This window comes from Zeugodacus cucurbitae, chromosome 2, assembly GCF_028554725.1.
Source record: "Zeugodacus cucurbitae isolate PBARC_wt_2022May chromosome 2, idZeuCucr1.2, whole genome shotgun sequence".
NCBI lineage: Eukaryota > Metazoa > Arthropoda > Insecta > Diptera > Tephritidae > Zeugodacus > Zeugodacus cucurbitae.
The window spans coordinates 83,218,822-83,245,292 of NC_071667.1; the positions used below are offsets into that span (position 1 = coordinate 83,218,822).

The window sequence follows — 26,471 nt, forward strand, 5'->3', positions numbered from 1 at the left end:
AACGTTCTTTCACAACCACAAATGACATAAATATCGACGCCTGTGCTCTTTCACAAACGTAACAACGGTTTTCGGTGTTCGGTTGGTGGGGCAATTGGTCGGCAATACCAATCGTTGAACTGTTACCGTTCGCTTTGGACAACCGTTGCTTGGCAACCTTTGGCGTCAGCGTGAACTTGTTTACATGCCTAACAGACTCGTATACCAATTGTAATGGGATTCCACAGTTTTTAACGTAATTGTAGATATTTTAATATCTATATTTGTTAATTATCGAAGCCTCTTTAAAGTTTTGCAAGTCATGATAAACTGTTTATATATGCATATGGGAACCAGACTTTTTGTATCAGCTGACTACTGGAGAACTTACTAGAACGCTATTTGTCTGTCAACTACGTGGTATTTTGTGGTTCCATTGCGATGTATCTTGCTTAATAGGGTTTATAATATTGTCTTTAATGATTTAATATAAATATTTCGAAGTTTAAAAAAAAAATAACGGTAATTTTAGTTTTTTGAAAAAAAAAAAAAAACGATATTCATTCGCCCATTAGATATTAAGCCACCGTTTCTTCCAGTGGCCGAAACACAACACAAACTTAGTTTCTGGGATAGTCACTGGGTCTTTCAGCGATTTTTGTATGCTTGAAAGACGCCTCTTTAATGTTTACTATATTTTTGGAAAAAGGAACAAGTAAATGATAAAAAAATTTTCAATATGACTTTCCAAACCCGTAAAATTTTCAATTTTACAATTCCCGTTATTTTTAAGCACATCACGTATACGTATATTCCCAGTTCATCATCTCAAGTTTTTCTTAAAAAATCAAACAAACAAATTTGATTAACTATATCATTCTTTATTTTCATACTAGTACTAGGAGTATATTTGTCTACATATTTAAATATTGAAACCCTGTATTGGCGGCTTAGGTACTGTATTATTAAAGTATTTCTATTTATCTTCTTTATTCTTCTCCTTATTTTCACTTTTTTCAATCTTCATAATTGGTGTTGAGACTGTGAAGCAGTAATATATACCGGTTCTTGGCAGTGGTTTAGCGTCAGACCATTTATTCGTTGAAAGATCGTAAACTTTTACATCACTTGTATATGTCGTTTGAGAACCGCCGCCAACGGTCCAAAGCTGCTTGTCTATAAAAGAGCAACCCGCGCCCCAACGGCCAGGGGTCAGAGTGCAAACCTACAAAGAAACGTCATTATTGTGTTGATGTTTCGCAATATTTCCGCAATAAAAAAAAAATATAATTTACCCAAGTCCATTTGTCGCTCTGAACGTCGTAGCGCTCTACAACTGCATGTGGAGTTTGAGTCCAACCACCTATTACGTAAATGTGGCGATTGTACACGGCCACCTGTAATATGAAAAGGTAATGGAAGAGTTAGCAAACATAAATCAACAAGTTTTAGTTCTGACTCTCTCAACTTACACCAGGCAAATAATGATCGGTAAGCAGCGGAGCACATGAGGTCCATGTATTCGTTAGTGGATTGTAACGTTCAACGGATTGTAAATCGCCGTCACCGTAGCCACCCATGAGGTAAATATTACCATTTACAGTCACCGCACTGGCGCCATAACGCGGCGTAATCAGATTGGCTGCTTCCTGCCAACCTCCGGCATCCGTATATCTAGAAAAAATTTTGAATTTTACTGTTCTCAAAAAAAACAACTTCAAATCAAAGGGTAAAGAAGTTTGGCCATTGCACTTTTCGAAATCGAAATTGTTCTAGTTTCATTGAAAGATCTCACTTTTTGTCTTATATTTTTTAGAGGACAATTAACAACCCATTTTTTTAATTATAACAAGGCATATATATTATAATATGGCATATGTATTGAAAAAAATTATATTTGTTTTTACTTTTGTGGTACTTACACTTCTACCGACTGTGAGACTTTGTCATCCGTCGCAAGTCCGCCAATCACGTAGATTTTACCATTCAATTGCGTAACACTTGACCAGTAACGCGCGTAATTCAAGTCGGGCAAACGTTTCCACGCTTTCGTTCTTATATTCCAACTGTTAACGGTTTTTATCGCCTCGTAGTCTATTTTACCACCAATAAAGTATAAATTATCATCGACAAAAATTACTTCGAAATTCAAGGCATTTATTTGAATTTTATCCCACTCCAACCAGGTATCCTCTCGCTTGTTAAAGCGATATATGTAGCCATGATTTGTGTCCTCGCACTGCCAAATTTTAAAATATACAAAAAATCCATTAAGGAAAAGTCTATATTAGACTACGAAAATCAGTTATATTTACTGTTACTTACGTCTATTTGTATGGCCATCAACGCTTTCGATTTCCAATTACCACACAGCCCTTCGCGTGGTTCTGCAAATTTGAGGCGTATATTCTTACGCAACGTGGGTTTACTGATCCACGACAAAGCCTTGTATGTCAACAACTCGCAACCCGGCAAAGTTTTAACGCGCTTCAACAAAAATTTCACATCAAAATGCGTAAGACGTAAGCAAGCCACTAAAGCGGGCAGATATTTTTTGCGCGCCAAGACATCGTGCTTATACCAACGCTCGATTGCTTCCAGAGCATGCTCCTCGGAATTCACATTCAAATTATTGCTTTCCACAAGTGCTTGCAACTTTTCAGCGTTGAAATTTAGAAAATCGATGTTTTGACTTATCTGTGACAAATGAAATTAATGGAATTGGCATAAGAAAGTTATAGTCGTACATATTTTTTCGAAATCTGTATCTGTAATCTACTAAAATGTATTTGTACCTTATTGAAATTGTCTACTTCATAACTCTTTATTCTGTCCGCTAGTAGAGCGCATTGAGTTTCACGCTCTAAATCATACAACCATTGCATATCAAATAGCCGTATGTGGTCTATGAGGAAATCAATACAAATGGCAACCATATCATCCAGCTTTAATAGCTTGGCGGCTTTCAGCATTTTTTCCACATTGTCCCTTGTTAGTAGTGCTGTACCCGTATAGCAAAATCCTACTAATCGCTCAAATGTCTCACCATCAATATGATGTATTTCGATAACGGGACTAAGGCCTTGCTCAGTGTGGAAGAGTTTACGAAAGTGCGGACTTGCCGCTGACAGTATCAGGCGATGCGCTGGCACTCTGTGGAAATTTAAAATAAAATATTATTTATTATTACTTGGAGTACTTATGGAAATATATTTTATAGAACTTACAAACCCGGTGGATTGGACACTTTGAATGTTACATCGATAAGATCTTGTTCGTCATAGGACTTCCAAATTTCTTCGAACAATTTTGTTACGTGTAATTCGTTTTTGTTGCAGTCCATTCTAGGAACTTTGTTGCGGGTACAATCGCTTGACAGTGTTTGTGTTGTTTCTTCATCTGGAATGTGCATCCTTCTTTTGACAGAGCTAAATAGGAACTTTTCAAATAAATAAAAAAAATATTAGATTTTGTTAAATCACTAACTGTGGTTTCAAACGCTTTTTGATTTAGTTTAAGTATTATGTAGATACCTCAAAATAATAAAAATGCACTTTTGAAAAACATCCGTTATATTCAAAATTTAAAAAGTCTCAACATGGAAAATATTAACGGTAAACTGTTATGATGTTATGTTATGAAATCATACAGTTTGACAAGCACTTTACTAGCAATGTTTAACAGCGCCTTTAGAGAGCTTACTCTCTTCACTCAACCTTGTTTCTAAATAATATGCTCTGAGTACAAACGTATTAATGTGACGTCACTGTGATAATTCTCTCTCAGAGAGCACTAAAAAGAAAATCGCACAACTTAATTTATGTAAACAAAATGAAAAACTCAAGCTGTGGGCACGATTATACAAATGTACAAACAAAAGACAGCTGATATTCACTAATCACCACTAACACAACGCTTTTAACCCCTGCATGCCAACCCCCATTGGCAACTTCTCTCTCCCTCTCTCAGTTGTCAGTTTTCCAGGTTTAGCAAGTTTTCATTATTTTTCAATCCCCACTCAAACTTAAATTTATGAAACAATAATTTCACTAAATTAATTATCTGGAGAATTATATACCGGTCGTTGCGGAATGTTTACTTTACTGCCTTTATCATCAAAATTCGTAAACATATTGATATATGTATAAATTTTGTTTATATTTGAGTAAGAATACGCAAACCCGAGGACGCTAAATAAAGGAAGCACTTATCACGTTCGATTTCCAACAAAAACTGAGTGGCTGTAATAGAGAACATAGAATGTTTTATCGTCATTTTATGTTCTCTGACTGCACATTGTAATGTGGCTCAGATGATTGGATTAAATAGTGAACCGCTCCACAGGGTTGCTACGACATCAAAAAAATATTTGTAGCGGAGTACCGAATTAAAAGAATGAGTCTGAGAATGCTCACTCATGAATCCTGTTGGAGTAAGAAAAATACTACGGTGGTGCATAGAGGGTTGATATGTGTATATTAAAATGCAAAATACAGTGGAACTTCCATAACTCGAAGTCTAACTCAAAATCTTGAATTGGCAATAGAAGTTAAATTTCATTCAAATTACCTTTCTTAACTCGGAAGTCTCTCTAACTTGAAGTTTTTTTTGTGGATTATGGTGATTCGAGTTAGGGAAGTTCAACTGTATTTATATTTAACGCTCTCCGATATTTACAGCTATGCAAAAACATTAGCAGCACAAAATGTATGAAAAGAGCGATTTGTATGCTTGTAACAGAGAACGTAGATTCTGCGGCGTATACATATTTTATATATGGTATATGCTCTATGTGTATATTTCTGAGTGAAACACAGAGTGTACACAAAAATATGAGTAGAATTAATGATGACGTCACGGTTCTGCAAATTTTCTCTCCCTCTCTCTCTCTCTCTTTGAGCGAACAAAGCGAAAATATATGGCAGACAATGTTTGTAAACAAAAATAAAATAAAATCATCTTTAGGGCAAGCAGATAGGACACATTCACACATATACATAAACAAAATGAATAAATTCGTTGAATAGACGGAACTTTTTGTACCCTACTTGCGGAAACATAAACGAATAATGCCAATGGGAATGGACTGGAGGATTGAGTGATATCAAACGCTTCGGACGCCCTATAGGTTCTATTATCGACACTTAAAGCTATCCCAGCGTCACCAGGAGCGCGGCAAACTCAAGAGTTCTACATATATTGCTTTGGAGTTTGAGAAATATTTCGATGATTTGAAGAAACGTTGGCATAAGTGCATTTATTGAAGGCGACTGCATTAATGTAGACGAGCATAAAGTTAAAAATAAAATAAAATTCCTATTATTTTGCGAACACATTTCCTATATGGCATAAAAAATCTTTAAGGTGGTGACGATATGCACACACCCTGTAGGAAAAACTCGTTGAAGGAAATCGAAGTTATTGTGGAAGCATCAGTGCACTATGTATGGCAACTAAAAATGCCAGTCATGATGATTCGCAAAAAGCACTCAATTTGATACATATCTACATTAGTATTTAAATAAATGCATACTTACATATGTATCTATCTGACTCACTCTACGGTATAACTTGTGAGAAAATTAAAATTCACATAAATTTCATTTGAGAACTGCTGGCAAGTTCACAGGTGTCTACATATATACACATGTATGTAGCTAGATTAGATTATTTAATGTACTTGTACATAAGTACATAAATATATACGACCTACAGTGAGCTAATTATTTCTAGAAAAATTCACTTTGATATCTACACAAAGATTAATATATAAATATATGTATGTACATAAGTATGAATTATGTGTGAGGGTTTGTGTAAATATTTGCTAGCTGAGCATAGTAACATACTTATATACATATGTATACCTGTCATGGGTAAATTACTTTTTGTTATCAAGAGTATAGATGATATACATATGTATATAACATCCATATACATATACATACTCATGTAGTACTAAAAAAGTCCAATTTTCGGCCGTTCTATTTTTACCAAAACCAAAGGTAAATAAGAGTTAATCATCTTTTTTAAGTTTGTTTAAGTTTTCCAAAATCATTGGAGCGCTAGTTTCAAATCAGGCAACAAGTTGGCAGTTAGCTCTCAGTATTTGAGTACATATAAATATGTATGTGTTACTCTCTTATCGCGACGCTCTTATACGTCTCTTATAAAATAATTCTGCTTTATGTACTGTGCTTTATAAAAATATTTTATATACAGTGAGTTAACTCAAATTGTTATATACAAAAATGTAGGTGTGTCCGTGTATAAGCGATGAGAACAACAAACCCAGGCACCACTGATCCAAGAATGGTGGGGATTCATACCCATTGCAAGTGCAAAATTGCCGGCTTGGCGTTCCCGAATACGGAGCACATACACATAGATAATTAATTATATAGTATATAGTTGGATTGGCGAGATTACTTTGTTTTGCCGGCGTGCCAAGAGCTTTATAAAGACCAAATTGCCCGAGCAATTTTAGTTGGTCTTTCGCTTTGCAGCTGTGAGCTTCTGTCTGGGAATATTATTTGGGAATAAGTGAGTTTTTATTATAGAAGTGCGAGAAAAAAATGAATTATAGTATATAGTGCATTACAAGCTAGTGTGGTGATGTCATCGTAATTGGTATATTTTATTTTCGGAAGCTTTTCGTGCTTGTACACAATATTATTTATGGTTTTGCTCTAATAGTTTGGAAACATGAATTTGAAAGTTTAATTCAAAGAAAAACATTGTGAAATTGGAATTTTACTGTTACTTTAAAAATGACGGATTCTTATTGGATTTAATAGCTAACTGTTTGTCTAGTAGAGTTTAAAGTGATAGAAAAACGAAAGAATAAAAGCAAAAATTATAAATTTTATTTACACCAGTTAATAAATGCTAAACTATTTACTAAAAACCATTTAATTTCGTTTTTTGACAGAATCAACACTACAAAACACAATGGATTTCTACTACTTGCCCGGTTCTGCACCATGCCGTTCAGTACTCTTGACTGCCAAGGCTCTTGGCATTGAATTGAACAAGAAATTGTTGAATTTGCAAGCTGGTGAACATTTGACACCCGAATTCTTGAAGATCAATCCACAACACACCATTCCCACCTTGGTGGACAATGGCTTCGCTTTGTGGGAATCTCGTGCCATTCAGGTTTACTTGGTCGAGAAATACGGCAAGGACGATGCTTTGTTCCCCAAATGCCCCAAGAAGCAAGCTGTCGTCAATCAACGCCTGTACTTCGACATGGGTACCCTGTACAAAGCTTTCGCCGACTACTACTATCCACAACTCTTCGCCAAGCAACCAGCTGATCCTGAGATGTACAAGAAGATTGATGTTGCTTTCGAATTCTTGAATACTTTCTTGGAAGGCAACAACTGGGTGGCTGGCGATCAAGTGACCGTAGCTGACTTGGCTATTTTGGCTTCGGTATCAACCTTCGAGGCGGCGAGCTACGACTTCAGCAAGTTTGCCAATGTTGCTAGGTGGTACGAGAGCGCCAAGAAAGTGCCAGGTTGGGAAGAGAACTGGGAAGGCTGCTTGGAATTCAAGAAATTCTTTAACTAAAGAAATACTTATTGTTAACTTTGTTATTGTATTGAATTTACGTTTTGTGTAAATTATAATTTATGTGATTTTCGCACATGCTTTTGTAATAAATATTTAATTGAAAAGAACAATATTTTGATGAAGCAACGAAATTATTATTGAGAAAGGTTAAGTGGGAGAAATGTTATGCGATATTTTTAATATGATAAGAAAACTGTTTGAGTGATTGTACGTGGTTAATAAATTTACCGGTTATTCACTTTTTGTACGAATTTACCGAACGTGAAAATGTGAAGTAGCAGAATACATATTTTTGTTTGGGTGATTTTCGGCAGGTAATATTAAAGTTGCGTTGGTGTTTATGACATGAAATTCGAACGAAGGCGTGTTAAATGCGATATTTTTAGTCTTATCAGATTAATGATAAATACTTGTTTTGAGTAACCGTATTAAGTTATCAGCACCTGTTTGTTGAGAACTTAATTACAGTTTATACTACATTTGAAAATATTTAATCATTAAATTATATACTATATATGTATGTACAATATTTTTTTTTAAACAAAAAATTTAAAAATGCTAAAATTGCATTTTAGTTTTGAAACTCGAGAAATAATAAAAAATGATATAAGCTATACGGACTACGGTACCTGAAAACTGCTGATTTTGATACTTTTATCATATAAAAATATATAAAATATATCACTATGTTTTATGTATTCAGAACTCGATTTTCAAATTCTCAAATAGATCTTTATGTCTAATTCTAATATAATTGATATTGAGTATCCACCTACACTGTAAAATACTCAGAACAAATAGAACTTGAAAGTACTTGGAGTCAATTCAACATTTAGTATTTTCCGAAATTATTTTACAGGGAACATAAAAAATGATTGCTCAAAGAAATTAATTTGGTGTTGAGTAAATGTAGTCTGAGTCTTCGAAATAAACACTATATCGTCTGTTGTCTATATTATTTTGCAAAATGACTACGGCGGTTCTTATAAAAACAAATTTCTAATCATATGTTCAGTTAAAATATATCTTCATTTCAGCTTAGAACACTCTAATAGCTTGAAAGGTCTTTTGATTTGTGTTAAATTTCTGGTTATCGATATTGTTCAATGACCTACATCAAATATCTTTACAAGAGCTGCTCTCGTTTCCTAACCTTACAGCTTGATTTTTTATCACAAGAACCAGTCCGCAGCTATACGAGTATGTGGTGTCGCTATATTTAAAAGGCGTCTACTGTATTTTAATTATACACGTACAGATCGCATGCTTGGAATTCACTAATTTTGCACGGGTATGTTTTTTTGAACGGATATCAGCCAGTTCTGAACGGAGAACAGTTTGTAGCACGTCTAGGTTTTGAACACACGAGCCAACGAAGCCAAGCCGTTTTGATTTGATTATTTATGCTCATATGTATGTATCTACATGCTATTTAAAAATAATGTTTATCTCTTACCCAGAAATTCAATCTATAATAAGGAATTACATACATACAGAGGCTCGTACTCAAGTGCGCTGTTGAAAGCATTTTTATACTCTCGCAACAAAGTTGCAAGTAGTTTTGTTCACGTAATGGTTGGTTGTAAGTCCTAAACCAAATTGATCAGGGTGACGAGTAGAGTTGAAATCCGGATGTCTGTGGTCCGTCCGTGCAAGCTGTAACAAGAGTAAAAATAGAGATATCTGGATGAATCTTGGTACTCGTATTTCTTGGCATCATAAGAAGGTTAAGTTCATAGATGGGCTATAAAGAGCTATAATTAAGCCATAAAAAAAATAGGCGTGACCATATCTCGTAAATTACTAAAGTTATATCAACGAAACTCTCAGGATTCGTTTTCTTCAGGAACTTCCTTATACAGTCTAAAAATGGAGGAAATCGGATTATAACCACGCCCACCTCCCATACAAAGGTTATGTAGAAAGTTACTAACAAGGGTTTAATTCAGTAAAGACAAATATCAAAAAACTTAAATTTCATTATAAGAAGAGCTGCACTCAACTTGGTATACAAAATTTAAAATGGGCGTGGCTCCGCCTAGTTATGGGTTAAAAACCATATCTCCAAAACTATTCTATCAATTTCAATGGAATTCGGTTCATAATATCCTCCTGGGTTCCCAATGATACGTTATGAAAATGGGCCAAATCGGTTCACAACCACGCCTACTTCCCATATACCAGAACTTTAATGTCGATCTGAATCGTTTACCGTACAATATATAAAGTAAGCACTAGTAAATATATCGGAGCAGAACTTTGTACAACTACTGCATTTATAGTATGGCATCGCCTATCTAAAAATCGCCGAAATCGTGCAATGAGTATCCAAGGCCCCATATGGACCTCAAAGTTTCGAACAAGTTTTTACCGAAAATATAGGTACGTCTCTCAGATATTTTGAAGAAATTCAGAGGGAATGTTTTTCTTCTAATAATATGTCTCCGTGCCAAAAATTAGTGAAATCGGGTCATAATTTCCCCTACCTCCAATATACCTAATATTTGAGTTTTCAAACTTTCAATGGACTTTATACCATTTACATAGTATATGTCGAAGACGCGAGTCAAATTGTGTGTTAAATTAATAAAATTAAATAAATAAATTGCAAGAGTATAAAATGTTCGGTTACACCCAAACTTAGCCATACCTTACTTATTTTGTATATAATGTGTAACTGCAAAATTCTATGATAGTGCTGCCTTTTTTGGAAAAAAAAAACGTATCTATGTTGGCGTTCTAAAACACATTAAATAAATATTCCCGAGAAATGTCTAATTAATAAAAATTTTTGTAGTTATGTGAGTTACTTCATACAAACACGTTGTCAGTTGGCATCCCTGTATGTAATATTATTCTTTTGTTAGTTTAATGTGTACATTTGTATGCAATAAATAATTTACTATAGCCCAGAGTATATGTTTATATGTATATAAAGCGTTCAGCGCTTGAAATGAATTTAGTTTGAAAGTATTTTTGACGCCGAGCAGTCAATTTGTGTTGAGTGAGTCGAGATAAAAGTTCTACAGAGAATAACAAATTTTAAATAAATAAATTAAGTTAAACTTTTAACACATTCTCATATTAAATTTTTGCATTTTTCCTGTCTTCATTCCAGCTTACAAACCGCGACAACGCCAACATGGATTTGTACTATTTTCCAGGATCTGCGCCTTGCCATGCAGTCATACTCACTGCCAAAAATCTCGGCATTGAATTGAATAAGAAATTCGTCGATCTGATGGCCAGAGAAAATATGAGCGCCGAGTTCGCGAAGATCAATCCACAGCAGGTGGTGCCCACTTTGGTGGACAATGGCTTCACTGTGTGGGAATCACGTGCAATAATGGTCTATTTGGTACAAAAATATGGCAAAGATGACTCCTTGTTCCCCAAATGCCCCAAGAAGCAAGCTATCATCAATCAGCGCTTGTACTTCGACATGGGCACCCTGTACAAGTCTTTCTCCGACTACTACTATCCACAACTATTTTTTAATAAACCGTTGGTTCCTGAGCTATATAAAAATATGGAAACAGCCATGGCGCTTTTGAATACTTTCCTAGAGGGCAACAACTATGTGGCTGGCGATCGATTGACCGTGGCCGATTTATCTATTTTAGCTTCGATATCCATCTTCGATGTGGCGAACTTTGACATTAGCAAGTATGTCAATGTTGCCAGATGGTATGCAGATGCGAAAAAACTACCCGGTTGGGAGGAGAACTGGGCAGGTTGCTTGGAATTCAAGAAGCTCTTTAAGTAGCCGTTACTTCAGTGACAATTGTGTAATATCTAATCATTATCATCATTAAGTATAATCTAAGACGTGTTAAATATGAATCGTTTAATAAACCGTTTTATAATTACTATACCTCTGATGTTTTTCTGACAGATTCGGTTTTATTTTTCCTGTCTAATTTGACGCTTCACTGAAGAGATGTAACTACTGTCTAATCTATCGCTTTTTTATACATATATACCCTATAGACCAACCTATGTTCAAATCATCTAGTTACGAACTACTTTAAAGCATTTATGAGCTATAAGCCCAGCAAGATAGTATTCAACTGTCGTTTCTTTTTATGACAATGCTTTTTCCTTCAAGAAACTGAAGTTTTTTCAATTCCTTGCACTAATTAGTTGTACCTAAATGTACTAATTTATTTAAAAATTGTCCCAAAATTTTTATGAATCTGATGCGTTTCAGTCTAGTTCAATTGCAGTCAGGAACTTTTTCAAATAAACTTGTATGTTTTGCTGCTGGGTATATTTGATATCTATGTTTATTGTCAGATATTTGCTGAAGTGATAATGATTTGCTTAACTAGCTCTTATTTGCTGTAACTGTTTGCTAATACTTGTAAAAACACTCTGAATAATTATCGCAGCTGTATTAAATTGCAAACACAGCAAGTGCCTCTATGAAAACATATTTGTCGGACTTTTACACAGCTGTAGATCTAGATAATGAAGAGACAGCAGTTACGAGAATTTGTACGTATAGCTGTATTCAAATAGAACAAGTAAGACTGAGTAAAAATTTCTCGCTTTCATTGAATTGTGGTTCTGGTTCTGGCCACACCCGATCTTGACCATACTTGTTTTGTTCTAAATGTTAATACCTTTAAATAAACTAGAGCTTATAGTTGTAGATTTACAGAAAAAAGAAAAAAAATCGATATTTCTGCGCTGAACTTATTTTCAAGTATATAATTTCAAATATAACCTCTAAATGTAATGAGTTTGGCTGAGCAAAAAATTTACCAAAGGCTACTATAAAGATAAGTAAGGTGATTTCATTTTACCGTTTCACTACCTTAGCTATTCCATTTCTAATATCATTCCTTCACATACCTATTACTGTTATTGTTGTTGTATTTAAGTACTCAATGACTTTCATATTCAATACATATGAAAATTACATACTTTGACACTGTTGTACTATACAGATATTATGTACTATACAGACATATATATATACTTATATACTTACTTATATATACTACCTCTTAGAAGTGTTCCGGTCGTTTGACTGTTATTTCTAAGATGACGATGAATTTTGTAACAATTCGTGTATAGGGTCGGGATATTTTTTGCTTTCTGATATTACTTTCATGGAACAACTCATTTCGAAATGAAATATTTTGGCTTAGAAAACACCGAAGTTTGGCCTAAAGATCCATGCTCAAAGAGGAGATCACTTGTTGAATGAAATACAAGAGTGAGCTACTTTTTACTTTTTAATGAATCGTGTTCCGCCAACCACCCTGTATATTTTGTGCAAATTCACAGTTTAAATTAATGAAGCGTTAATTGATTTAAACGCTAACTAATTACTCCGCTATGGTTTAATATGAATGGGATTACGCTAAAGTCACACGCCGTTCATTCGATTACGTTGCAAATTCACAAAAGAGGCAGTGATAGCAAAAATTATGTAATCCCTGATTTGGTTTAAATTCAACGAATCAGAGAGAAATTGATTTTTTGTCTAGAAAATTTTCTTTTTGATTGATAATGTCATTAAAACTCAGACAGTTTATTAATTGTATATATGCCTTGATTAGTCTAATGTGTTAAACGCCAAGAGAAAACAAACAATTAAAAATAAATTGAAATGTCCTGTAAAAAAGATAATCAACTGAGAGTATTCCAAAAATGTTCGGAATTATATGATTACTTCGTAATTATTTAATATATATTTATAAATAAATGTACAATCTGTCCCAATAATAACGACCAACACTGTTTGCTAGTTTTCACAAGAATTTCTTTGCGACCTTTTGCGAAAACATTTGCATTGTTTCACTGACCGCCTGCGCATGCGCACAATCACAACTGTGCGCGATAAGAAAGGATCTTCGGAGCAGCAGACCTGGCACCGCACAAATAGAGTTACCTGCAAGATATGCTGTTGTGCCTGACTCCATTGAATAAATCAGGAAAATTTGGAATTCCACACATAAAAACAAAAGGCAGACATACACCTGAACAGGATTAGACTGGTGCAATGCAAACGCAGCAGGCGGCCGATCATTATGGATTTCAGCATAACCTTGGAAATGAGGTATAGATGAAAATACTCGGAAGTACGCGCGGATATTTCCAGTCTAGACGTTTAAATATACATCGTTGTAGAATATCCTTGCAGTCAGGATATTCGAGTCAATAAATAGGCATAGTGCAGTTCGGAGGCGATCAGTCGCTTTGAAATTTCCGAAGCAGCACAACTTTGAGAACACAGCTCCTTTGACGATCTTGACCAATTGCTGAAAGATGACAAACTCCATTTTACTCAAGGGATTCGCGCTCATACTCTTGTTGAACGTAAGGACTCTGTACGCAGTGCCACTGGATACAGAAACGAATGCGCCACAAGTTGAAGCCACCGAGACAAATGCAGCTGAAGCACCAAATACAGATGTCAATCAAAATGCAGCGTCCGTAAATCAGACTGAACTAGAGGCTGCTGCTAGCGAGCAAAAACCACAAACTCTAACAGCGGTAAGTTTGTTATTGCACAATAAATTGATTTAATTTCCCTTATAAAATTTTAATTCACTTTCAGGCAAATTCAGGCACTACGAATGGCGATGCCGCAAGCTCCATATACGCTAGCTTCCTGACACCCGAAGCTATTCAGCAGTATATCAATCAATTTGGTGCGGCCTATCCCGGTTATGCCGCTTATCCGGCACCCATTGGCTATGCGGCTGCTGCGCCTCCTCCGCCACCAGCTGGCGCGGGCGCCATCTATCCGGGTCCATATGTGGTACAGACTGGCTATGAGGGTTACTTAGTGCCTACCGCCAATACCGCTGTTGAAACCACTCATAATAACAATAGCAATTCGCTTCTAAGTCCTTTCACCTATCTGACGAATCTCTTCTCGGTGATGATGATGTCGGCCCTATTTCGTGTTGTGGCCACAGTTCTCGGTGCGATCGGCATGATATTCTTTGGTGGCGCTCTATCTAGATTCGTGTGCAGCTTCACACCACTTTGTGACGTCACCACTACAGCTGTGGAGTATTTGAAGAGCGACAATGTGGAACGTGTGGGACGCATGATTGCCGAGGGTATGACACCGGAACGTGTGCGACGTGCTACAGCCTTCGTACAGAACGCTATACGCAAATATCAAGAACTGCAGAAGTTTGTGGGAAATGACGAGAAGAATGATTAAGAAATTTGTGGGAAGTGATGAGAAGGATGACTAAATCGCAATAATATAACCGTAGAAAATATAATTCATTTCAATATGCATATGTAAATAAATCATTCTAAAATATTAGTGAGGTAATAGAATAATATTATGTTATAAAATTATATATGTATACTGAGAATAAAAATATTTACGAATATTTATACAACAAATACAAGAGTTCCAAAATGATTTTTTAACAGCTTGGAGGCAGCTAGTGAACCAGAATCCCTACTGGGTTGCTTTTATACCTATATATATATTTAATAGCTGGCGCTTGTTATTAGTCTACCAGTTAAGTACGGCTTTAAGTGGTGATGTAAAAATTACTATTATCATTAAAAGTTACGCTTGCTGACGCTGATGAGTATATGCCTACGCTTTCAGTAGAATATGGATGGAAAAACAGATAGACTTTAAAGCGCCTTAATATATTCTTCTACTCTAAAATTAGTATGAATTTCACACTAACTCTGGGATTAAGAAAAGCATATTATTTTTTAAATTGAATATATTAAAAAAAAACAATTCCGAAAAAACTTATAATATGTCTCTAATCGTAGCTGTCTTTCCGAAAAACCTTGGATAATGTGTAACCGAACAAACAATTGGTTACATCATATAGACTGGCTTAATCAAATATGAAAAAAATAACAGGTGGTTCCACCAATTTAATAAGAAATTCAAATGTCTAATTTCTCTGTAGTTTTCACACGTAAATTATTTAGTCCTGCTCATTAGGGCTAAAACTTATCGATCAACGAATTTGTGCATTAAAATTTCCTGCGTCAATTGTCGAGAATGCCATTACAAAAGTATCACCATGGTGGCAAAGGTTAATGTACTAATTTCCTCCAACCCAAAATTATCGTTTTTAGGCACAACAAAAAATATAGAAAACAAAAGAAATCGACGAACGCGGTCATTGAATGGCCTTGATTTGAATTCTCATGCAATTAATATTGTAATTATTGTCCACAACATTCAATAAGAAATCAATATAATAAATTGATGGGCATGCAAGTTTTTATTCTTCATCATTGTGTATCATACTTATAGCTGCATATTGAAGACATTATTAGTACACATTTTTTCAAAAGGAAGACCTAAGTAACATTACCGTAAGTGGTAGGCGTTATAGGCAAATCAAACACGATGTTTTATTTCACATGTGAATAATATACATATATCTAAGATACATAAGTTCTAAATTGTCTCCACGGTAACAGCTCATGAAATCATCCCTTTTTTGAAGCCTCAATCGCATCTAGCGATGGCAATTGGGCATATCTGTTAATGGTAAATTTGATTTTGGTTGATTTCTCTGTAGGTTAATTACACATGTATTTATTGTTGTTCTTACTAATATTTCTATATATGTTATATCCCATCATGTCATTACCCATCATTCAAATTGCTAATTAAGTATACATATAAATAAAATATAGATGATATGCATAAACTATATATTTATGTATGTATATACGTTCTATATTTCACTAAGTTACGAAATACTAGAATACAGCATGACAGTGCATTTATTTAATTATTCTTCTATAATACTTCAGTGCTCTAGTACTAGGGATTTGGTAGAGTTTTCAATGTGTTTTCAAATTACCATTATACTTTTGCTTTAGTTACAGTGCTACTTAACTTAGTATAATAAACGCTATTACGTATCACCATTACTCATAATTGAGTTGGCATGTCAAGTGGCAAAACAAGTGCTCAACTCGAATAAAATTTTCTAGAACATAATCAGTTTGTTCCTCATTAATTTTTTTATGGTATCTGCATATTATTTTCTTATTTTTATATGCAGAAAACATGAAGTTGTCCATCTAAGCACTTATGAATCTCCACTTCAAGATTGCGTCCATTGTTCGACAAGAACACAAAGTGGTGATTGGAGATTTTTTGTATCTTTTATAAATAGAATATATACATATAATGATTTTTATATATCGAAGAACTTCAAAGATATTTACCGGAGATTAACGAAAACTTTCTTTTTTGCCTCTTGTAGACAAATTTTCAGATCGCGTGGATCTTGGCTGTCTCAGTTCATGTAATATTCTAAAATATTACAAAATTCTGTAATTTTTCTTGAAAAAATTACATTATTTATAATTATTAAAAATTTATACATTCATCATGTCTGCCTTATCTATGCCACTTTCATTTAAAGTACTTCATGCCAAGATACATACATGCATTTAATATTTAAAAGTACATATGTATACATAGGTATGTCGGTAATGATACGTGGACCTATGACACTGTTTTTGTTTGTTTGCTCCAATAAAAGAAAACAAGAAATAGATAACTTTATTGAAACCATCGCAACAAACAAGCAGCTTTTAATCTCACACTTGAGTCAATTGGCAGATGGACATGTATGTAAGTATACACTGATTCCCATATACGTTATTATAATTATAATTTGCGAACTTTATCGCTCTGCCTTTCGCCCAACGTATTTATTTATTAAATATTTGATGATCATTCATTTTTATGTAGATGTATATAGGTATGTATGAAAACTTGTTTATGCTATTTAAGCATTTATTTGTTATTTGCTGCTCTCTTATACTATCCACTAGCCATATACACAGCAATTTTATTAGCTTTTTCGTTTGCCTTCTCTCATATTTTATTTTTACCGGCAAGTTGTACGTATCTACAATATAACTACATACGAGTACATATAGAGTATAGTTATGTGTACAAGAAATATTTTAAACAATAATATCTGATCGTTTTAAATCTGCTCGAAAATAATACGGACAAACTAACTGAGCCGGTATGTATGTACATATGTAAGTGAGAGAGCTTCAGACTGGAAGACATACTATACTATACTGGAAATTATAATTATAATCAAGTAAAGTGGATTTGTAATATAAGGATTGTGTTTTTAGAATCGAAATGAACCGTAATAATGCTAATCTTAGTTTCAGAGACAGATTATGTATCAAAATATTTTGCTCTCACTTTCTGTGAAAAATCGTAATATTTTTTCTTGTAGGATAACAATTTCGGGGAGGTACTAAAATTAAACTCTTGACAAAAGCTAATTCCCTAGGTATACTGTAATTGACTGACTTTAATGTTATCACATCCTGTATGTTTTTTTGTACGCGAATACACCTGTGGTGGTTTTACTATCTTGTTGTTGAGCATAACCAATTTATCTTATCAAAAAAGTTCTTTTTTAGCGAATTGGTTAGCGATAACCTGGAAATCGTTATTGTTGTTTAACTTGAAATAAGTAGTTGAGATATACCGTTTCTAGTCACTTAACGGTAAGCACATAGCCATAGTCCATCATAAATTTGTAAGAAATAGCAGATTTCTTAATTTATTTTAAGATACTTAAATCAAAGTGTAGAAATTGTCAATTGATTCAATTTCGTTTAAAAGTGTCGCCTTTCATATTTTTTCTCCAGCCATTAGGGCCATGTCAGTTTTCATCAAATACGGGCTTTCTTACAGGGTATATACAGAAGTTGTGTTTGTAAATACAAGTGGCAACAACAAAAAATGCTAATTATGGAAACAGTAACTTTTGACTTCGAGAGAATCGTTTAAAAATTCAATAGTTTTAGAAATTCAGTCTTAACTTGCTGCTTTTTCGGTAGGTAGAATTAATGAGTGGCTAACAATCGGTAAGATCTCACCAATAACTGGTTTATTTCGTGCTCTCAAGTGGGCTATGGTCGCTTCCACATTGGTTGTACAGTTGGAAATTCGGGAAAAGCAATGAATTTTTCTAGTTTTTGAAAAAGTAATGTCATTGCCATTGTAATGTCAGATACAATATATTCAGTGAACTTTTTTGTGCTAATTACACCAACTGTAGTTCGTAAAAGTAGTATGTTGCCATCTGAAAATGCAATTGGCTTGCATTTCTCACGCTAGAAAACTGTAATCTGTTGTTCGTGCACATAATAGGCTGAATTCTCACCCGGTTACAAATGGACGATGGTAGTCTTTTCTTTGAAATTTTGGTATACTTTGATATTTATGAGAGATTAAGCATACTTAGGTCCACAACTTTGTGAATATTTGAGAGTAATATTCATTATCTTAAATCATCTTTGATTTCTAATAACTGACAGCTGTCAGCTGGCATTTTCCTGCAGGGATGAAATTGCTCATCAACTTATTCATTTGAGTTTCATGTCAATTCTGGAAACTAAAACAAATTCTATTGGGCGCTCTCGCATATTAATTTCTGCGCTATATTATACATAGTATGTCTCACTACTATAAAAGAAAGCGTGGCGACACTTGTTGTTTAGTTCCAGCACTCTTCTAGTGGAATTAACACATTGAAAACAGAAGAAATATTTTGAAGTGGTGTGTTATAATAGTGCCAAAAATGAACTTATTTTAATATATACTAGAATAGAGTATTTGATAAGCCTTAGACGTTTTTATTCTTTATATTAATTGGATTGTAAGCTAGCAGATAAAGAATTTTTTGCTTCGATTAAAAAATCTATAATACATCAAAATTTTATAGAAAAGTTTTATATAAATTGAGTCAAAATAAAAACAACAACAACCAGAAGATTATAGAATAATAATAATTTTAATTTTTTTTCCGACCTTTCAGCCGCATAATGGATTTGTACTACCTTCCCGCATCCGCACCTTGTCGCGCTGTCATCATGACCGCTGAAGCGCTTGGCATACAGTTAAATAAGAAATTCTTAGATTTGTTTGCGGGAGCTCATCTGAAACCGGAGTATCTTAAACTCAATCCACAGCACACCGTTCCCACATTGGTGGACAATGGTTTCGCAATTTGGGAATCACGCGCCATTATTGTCTACTTGGCCGAGAAATACGGTAAAAATGACAATTCTCTGTATCCGCAATGCCCGAAGAAGCGAGCTCTCATCAACCAGCGTCTGTACTTTGACTCGGGCACCTTATATCAGGCCTTTTTCGACGCCTATGTTTTGAAATATTTATTCCAAAAGCCTATTGACGCTGAGAAGGTCAAGAAAATTGACTCGGCTTTTGAGTTCTTGAACACCTTCCTGGAAAATCAGACATATGTTGCTGGAGATGCTTTGACTTTGGCGGATCTTTCGTTGTTGGCAACGGTGTCTTCTTATGAAGTTGCCGAATACGATTTCAGTAAATATGCCAATGTGGCAAGATGGTATGAGAACTTGAAGAAGACTGCACCAGGCTGGGAAGAAAACTGGGCTGGCTGTTTGGAATATAAGAAATTATTGAGCAAATAAATGTTAAGCTAAGTTGATATTTGTAAGAACTGTGTATGAGCGATACATATATATGTATATTATAATAATAAATAATAAGAAGAAATGTATTTTGCTTACCTATGTGGTTTTCCTCTAAGAATTTATAGTATTTAAAACAATGGCCTTTTTATTTCTTTAGTATTTGTTGTTCAATCACTTCCGTTTGCTATGCCACAATCTGTGCTGCCACAATCTGTGCTGCCAAATTTCGTTGCAAAACAGAGTTGTAACTTTTGAAACACATAAAAATGTATCAGAAGATAATGGAAGATTTGTGGTGCTGTACATCGCTATAGGAATAAAATATGTTGTAAGGATATCTGCTATTTCCAAATATTTAAGAAAAAGTTTTGTTTGAAGTCTATATTCTAGTTTGAGGTTGATATCTTTAATAATAAAGGGTGTTTTTAGACATCTTGTTTTCAAGAAGAAATAAAACGCTGATAATTAAATGTCATGGGCAATAATTTGGCATTATTATAAAGAGAAGAGGTTTCAGTTTCATTTGAAAATTGATTTCGGGCAAATGACCGCCGCAAACCAAATCGAGGCAAACCAATCAAAAGTATAAATCAAGCAACAGCTGTTAAAAAGGTCACTCTGAAAAAAGTGTTGCCTCTTTGAAAAAAACACACGTTTAAAAAAACACCCTTTACTTCACAATACTTGAATAAAATAAATATTTTTTTTTGCGTCGTGAGATTCTGTTTGAAATTCAACTAAACAGAAAAACAATAACACTTTTTAAATTGGTATAAGACAGGCTGACTAGTTGGACTTGTTATTCCTATGGTACTACTTATAAACTTGTTTCTACCCAGTTGATTGGACTGTGGGTTAAGTATTGCATCACATATGTACCTTTTGAATAAAGTATTACCTCATACTCAATGGTTCTCAAATATCAGTCAGTGGTTCACAAATATTACTCAGCGATTCCCAAATATTACTCTTTACGAGAATTTGCTAAAAGTTTATTATATTTAAACTTTCCCTTCATTATAATCAGCGGTTCTCAAATAAAGCTCTCTCTAAAAGCTTTTTCTGATCACAAGCTTTATGAGTATATACGAGCATATATATTAGTACGTGTATATAATTTTTGCTGAATCATCGTGACTTTAGCATTTTTATTCGTAGGTATATACTCGTATGTATGTATGTACATCAAAATTTACATATTCATCGATGAGTGAATATGTCTGCATGTAAGGAAGTATTTTGGAAAAGCAGCAAACTGTACTTTTGGTAGCTTGTTTGTTTCTGTGACGCATTTGCTATTGTATGTGCAGAGTATACATATGTTTAATATATGCAAATATGTGCACATACAATAGGTAAGTTCATGCAAATGTCAGGAGTTCTCAAATAAAGCTCTCTGCTATTTTTGTTTGGCTTTCTCTTCGTGAAATTCGTAAAAGTCACATGACTGCGAATTTTAAATGAGTGTATATGTACATGCATATACATACATATGTATGAATGTATTATGTCTTTAGCGTTCTTCCAGAAATATTTATATTACGTAATTGCTGAAATTTTACATTTATACATATACACGCTATGTAAAGACCGAATTAGAAAAATAATTTATGTAAACTATAAAACAATATGTGTAAAAAAAGTGTTTAAATCCTACCATTTGCGCCACCCTGAACTCTGACAAATACAGAAGTAATATAGTTTTCTTAGGTAATTTTTTTAATGCATGAGCTGTTGTTATTGATGCAGATCGAATGCCTTCTGAAATAAAAATGCCAATAATATCATAATATCTGCAAATACATAAATATACCGGAACATATTAATATAATTTAACATGAATATATATATGTATCATTCGTACACATCTGGTGCAAAAGTATCGTCTTTAAAATTTCTAGAACAAATTACTCATACCCATTGAAATACAAAGAGCACCAATGAACTCAGCGGTTCTCAACTTTTGCTCTTTTGTTTAAATTTTTTGCTTGAAATAAATTGCTGAGTTGTGCTATTTGGTGTGTCTATCTCCCTCACCCTCAGGCACACATTTATATTTGTTTAGAAATACAAATATGCATTAATTTTCAAACGATGGAGGGCACTTGAAAATTAGTAAATGGCGAACAACAACAATCATTATCACGCAATATTGAGCAATGGTGAAATAGATGGACGATGAAAGCTTATTGAGAACTCAGGCGCTTTGGCGAAGCTCAGCGGTTCTCAAATCTCAAAATCGTTTCTCTTTATTAGCTCTTTTCTTAAAATCTTACTACGTCTTAAAAAAATTATATTTAGACACAAACGCGTATAAGTATTGGCATGATGATATCATGCTTCTGGAAATATCTGAGTTGCTATCTTCGCACGTACAGCTAATTTATGGTTCTATGGTTCTAAGAAAAAGATTAGGAAAGCATGATGTAAAGTTTGGGACTCCCTGAATTTTAAGAATAACTAACCCACTTCTGGACCTATACGGAATGTGGGTTCACGCTAAACTCTACTAAAAGAACGATTATATTTAATCATAGAAATGTTGGGAGAGACAATTATCTATGGAATGGGTTTGCGAAAAATTCATATCATTCTGCACTTTAAGTAAAATTTCAATCAACTCGCATTATTATGATACTCCCTGCTTTAGAGATCTTGTTTCCAATCTTTATATTCGAGAATTTTAGATATTTTAAAAATAAAATATTTAGACATCTCGAATAATTCCACTTTTTTATGTTATTATAATTTGAGAGAGTACGTAATGCTCAGTTTTATCTGAATCCCAATCGCATTCTAACGTGTTAGTCCATGATGACAAGCATAATCCCTCGCTTGTTTTGGTGTAAATCAAATTACTGGTTATAATAATCAACTAATAATTTAAATTTAAATAAAAAAATTTTATAAAACTTTAAATTTGGTAAAATAGTCGACACTTTCATTAAAAATTTACCGTTACAGTAATGATAATAACAACAATTTGGTTTGCATATAATCACATATGCCGTTACCAGGAGAAAAAACAACTATAACACGGAAAAAAAGTTTCGCCTCCTCCCCTCCTAAAGGGCCCGCTCTCATTTTTCGATTTTCCTGCGAACTTTCGATGGTATGTGTGTCACCGGCGCTTCTCTTTATGTTTACAATATGTATTGCCTATTATGTGTGCACTTCTGCCGCGACCCATTGCCAGCGATAATTCAGGTATAAAAGGAAGCGTGTGTCCAATGGACTATCAGTTTCGACATTGAACTTATCCAAGTGATTACCAAAGCCTCTTAACCACATTTAATACAAGTGAGTGACAAATAAAAATCGGTGTGCGGAGTCCCTCTTATGGGATGTTATCATTTTAGCCATTCGTGCTTCGGTAGTCGGTAATCGGTGGTGAAACTTTAAGGATTATAGCAATATTGTCCAAAGTCCTTTAATGATTTCAAGGATACATGGTCACCTTCCTATAAAGCTTTTGTCGATCAGTGTTCTGAACACGAGAGAATCGTCTCAAAAATAAACTCAAAGTGGCATAATTTTATTAGTGATTATTAAACTAATGATTTAATACTGATGCTAAGACGTATTTTGTTTTTCGAACCAAAGTAATTTGTGGTCTCTTTTGTTTATATGAACTTTTAACATAGTATGACTGTGGACCAAAAATTCGACCATTCCTTATGTGGGATTGTGAACAACATATCGAATGAACTTTAAAATCTTTATTAACATCTAGTCGGATCAATTAATATGAAATAAAAAACCTTTAATAACTATATTTCAATATGTACATATATATTCAATTGTGAATCGTTTTATTTAATGTGTTTTTCCAGACACAAAATGGACTTTTACTATGTGCCTCCATCTCCCCCCTGTCGCGCCGTCCTGATGGCCGCAAAAGCTTTGGGAGTCGAATTGAATAAGAAGTTGCTGAATTTGTTTGCTGGAGAGCATTTGAAGCCCGATTTTCTTAAGATCAACCCACAACATACAGTCCCCACATTGGTGGACGGTAGTTTCGCAATTTGGGAATCCCGTGCCATAAGTATTTACTTGGCCGAAAAATACGGTAAAAACGATTCGTTATACCCGAAATGCCCGAGGAAGCGTGCTGTCATCAACCAACGTCTCTTCTTTGACGTCGCCACAATATATCAGGCCTTCATTGATACATACGTCACGCAGTATCTCTTCAAGCAACCCGTCGATGCGGAGAAGTACAAGAAGATCGACACAGCTTTTGAGTTGTTGAACACCTTCCTGGAAGGTCAGAATTATGTTGCTGGAGATTCTTTTACTCTGGCTGATATCTCACTATTGGCAACGGTCTCATCTTATGATGTTGTCAACTATGATTTCAAGAAATATGTCAATGTGGCCAGATGGTACGAAAACTTGAAGAAGACTGCACCTGGCTGGGAAGAAAACTGGGCTGGCTGTTTGGAATACAAAAAGCTGTTGGGTCTTTAAGTTTAGAATACTTAATATTTTAGTTTTGTGAGCAACGGTGGATTGTATAATATATTTAAATAAATATTGAGTATTTCACGAAATATACGGTGATTTGTGTGATTGAAATTCTAAGAAGAAATAAAAATAGGTAAGTTAAAGAAAAATGTATGATGAGGAACTTGGCTCAAAACGATCATGGATAGTCGTATTGATTGGTCGTCTAAATATCTTGAAAATACAGTCGTTAAGACCTCAACAAGTATTTTTTGAGATTTACGTGGAATTATTTTTATCAATTACCTCTGTCATGTTAAAACAATAAAAGAATTTATATTACTGTGAATCGATTGGTTTTCGGAATCGGGATATTGAACATATTTACAGGTAAGTTGTTCCATTTAAGATATATTAGCCGTTTATAATTTCCAAAATTTTCATTGCACTAATCCATATTTGCAAATGTCTATCTGTATATACATATGTATATATAGATATAACAAATATAGATGTGTACCTAAAAAAACTTTGAGTTAGCATATTGTATTTGTTTGATTGCGCTTGAAAATTTGGCTCTCTTCCATTAAGGCTCTCACAGATAAGAAATATATTTATTTATATTAATTTTATCAAGCAAATGCATGGCACGCCGGTATTATAGATAACTGAAATCTGAAAATAAAATTTAGTATTGAATTTGAAGTGGGTGTTGTTGAAAGAATTTGCCACAGACGAACATTGCAAGCAGTGCAACAAGGTAATATAAGGGGTTATATGGAAACCTTTTCTTTTCTATTTTAATTTTTTATTTTCTTTCAATCAATTTTCAGAGAAATGGATTTCTACTACAGTGCTGCATCGGGTCCCTGTCGTGCCGTACTCATGACAGCACAAGCCATTGGAGTCGAGTTAAACAAAATCCCTGTGGACCTACGTAAGGGTGAGCACTTAACACCCGAATATCTCAAGCTTAATCCTCAACACACTGTTCCCACGTTGGTGGATAACGGTTTTTCTGTATGGGATTCGCATGCCATTGTTATATATTTGGCGGAAAAATATGCTAAAGAAGATACGCTCTACCCGGCATGCCCACAAAAGCGTGCACTCATCAATCAACGTCTCTACTTCGATGTGGAACTTTATACCGTATTTTGGAATTACTTTTCTGAAGCTGTGCTTAAGAAGACACTTTACAAACCAGAAATATTAGAAAAGGCGAAGACAAAGTTGGAATTCTTAAATACTCTGTTGGGTGGCAACGAGTTTGCTGTTGGAGAATCGCTTACAGTTGCTGATCTGTCTCTATTGGCTACAGTAACCACTTTGGATGTCTTCTCGACATTACCAGGATTCGTTGTCAACATCAAAGAGTATGAGAATATTGAGAAGTGGTACGAGAGCATGAAGAAAGTGGCTCCGGGATATCAACAGAATTTGGATGATGTTTTGGCAGTTAAAAAATACTTTGTGAAATGAGAGGGTGTTCTCAGGAGCTACACTGTATTAAAAATTTAATGATGTAAAATAACTGTTAACTTTTTTTTAAGTTGTAGCATTTAAAGTTTTTACATGAATTCGAGAAATGCAATTAAAAGTAATTATTAAACGAAATGTATATAATGTCTGTTTTTTTTTTTTTGTTTGGGCTCTTTAGACTACGGGTCGTAGTGCAATCCTCAACTATAATCTTTAAAATTTTTTTTATCGGACTTCAAAGTTACTGGAAAGTTTCGTCCAAATATTCAAAACTGTAGTTAATAACTGCGAAAAGCTTTATTACTAAAGTCTATAATAGACATATCTAGGCTTTCCGACCATTCCTAGTACGTATAAAACATTTTGCTCTCATTTCAAAGTATTTGAATTCGTCGTAAATTAGTTTGGATCACTCTTTTCTTCATGAGCGATATTCTACTTTCAAAAATAACCTCACTTCATTTCGATTACTCTCGATGTTCTACTACATCGGTCTTATCGCACCTAACTTATCA

At 34.2% G+C, this 26,471-nt stretch overlaps 7 protein-coding genes across 8 annotated transcripts; 6 read left to right on the top strand and 1 right to left on the bottom strand.

The window, feature by feature from the left end:
* Positions 1 to 839: 839 nt before the first annotated feature.
* On the bottom strand, positions 840 to 4,270 carry LOC105220732 (kelch-like protein diablo). Its single transcript, XM_011197197.3, has 8 exons — positions 4,058 to 4,270; positions 3,207 to 3,418; positions 2,775 to 3,132; positions 2,305 to 2,676; positions 1,902 to 2,218; positions 1,452 to 1,653; positions 1,275 to 1,376; positions 840 to 1,204 (listed from the first exon to the last, which is right to left on the bottom strand). The coding sequence occupies exons 1-8, from the start codon at positions 4,109 to 4,111 to the stop codon at positions 956 to 958; spliced, it is 1,866 nt and encodes a 621-aa protein (XP_011195499.2). The 5' UTR covers positions 4,112 to 4,270; the 3' UTR covers positions 840 to 955.
* A 2,101-nt stretch (positions 4,271 to 6,371) lies between these two features.
* On the top strand, positions 6,372 to 7,669 carry LOC105219178 (glutathione S-transferase 1-1). The gene is made up of 2 exons (XM_011195156.3): positions 6,372 to 6,522; positions 6,911 to 7,669. The coding sequence occupies exon 2, from the start codon at positions 6,931 to 6,933 to the stop codon at positions 7,552 to 7,554; it is 624 nt and encodes a 207-aa protein (XP_011193458.1). The 5' UTR covers positions 6,372 to 6,522; positions 6,911 to 6,930; the 3' UTR covers positions 7,555 to 7,669.
* A 2,738-nt stretch (positions 7,670 to 10,407) lies between these two features.
* LOC105219188 (glutathione S-transferase 1-1) lies at positions 10,408 to 11,431 on the top strand. Its single transcript, XM_011195167.3, has 2 exons — positions 10,408 to 10,561; positions 10,676 to 11,431. The coding sequence occupies exon 2, from the start codon at positions 10,700 to 10,702 to the stop codon at positions 11,321 to 11,323; it is 624 nt and encodes a 207-aa protein (XP_011193469.2). The 5' UTR covers positions 10,408 to 10,561; positions 10,676 to 10,699; the 3' UTR covers positions 11,324 to 11,431.
* A 2,031-nt stretch (positions 11,432 to 13,462) lies between these two features.
* Positions 13,463 to 14,887, top strand: LOC105220731 (uncharacterized). The gene is made up of 2 exons (XM_011197195.3): positions 13,463 to 14,064; positions 14,129 to 14,887. The coding sequence occupies exons 1-2, from the start codon at positions 13,837 to 13,839 to the stop codon at positions 14,744 to 14,746; spliced, it is 846 nt and encodes a 281-aa protein (XP_011195497.2). The 5' UTR covers positions 13,463 to 13,836; the 3' UTR covers positions 14,747 to 14,887.
* Positions 14,888 to 18,968: 4,081 nt separating this feature from the next.
* Positions 18,969 to 20,123, top strand: LOC105219192 (glutathione S-transferase D1). 2 transcript variants are annotated; one of them, XM_011195169.3, is made up of 2 exons: positions 18,969 to 19,126; positions 19,386 to 20,123. In XM_011195169.3, the coding sequence occupies exon 2, from the start codon at positions 19,393 to 19,395 to the stop codon at positions 20,023 to 20,025; it is 633 nt and encodes a 210-aa protein (XP_011193471.2). In that variant the 5' UTR covers positions 18,969 to 19,126; positions 19,386 to 19,392; the 3' UTR covers positions 20,026 to 20,123. The 2 variants fall into 2 exon arrangements, with proteins under 2 accessions (XP_011193471.2, XP_054091943.1); XM_054235968.1 differs by lacking the exon at positions 18,969 to 19,126 and adding an exon at positions 19,207 to 19,226.
* Positions 20,124 to 23,195: 3,072 nt separating this feature from the next.
* LOC105219200 (glutathione S-transferase 1) lies at positions 23,196 to 24,581 on the top strand. Its single transcript, XM_054235991.1, has 2 exons — positions 23,196 to 23,328; positions 23,862 to 24,581. Exon 2 carries the CDS (start codon positions 23,869 to 23,871, stop codon positions 24,496 to 24,498), a length of 630 nt encoding a protein of 209 aa, XP_054091966.1. The 5' UTR covers positions 23,196 to 23,328; positions 23,862 to 23,868; the 3' UTR covers positions 24,499 to 24,581.
* Positions 24,582 to 25,081: 500 nt separating this feature from the next.
* On the top strand, positions 25,082 to 26,095 carry LOC105219208 (glutathione S-transferase 1-1). The gene is made up of 2 exons (XM_011195194.3): positions 25,082 to 25,234; positions 25,308 to 26,095. Exon 2 carries the CDS (start codon positions 25,312 to 25,314, stop codon positions 25,954 to 25,956), a length of 645 nt encoding a protein of 214 aa, XP_011193496.2. The 5' UTR covers positions 25,082 to 25,234; positions 25,308 to 25,311; the 3' UTR covers positions 25,957 to 26,095.
* Positions 26,096 to 26,471: the final 376 nt, after the last annotated feature.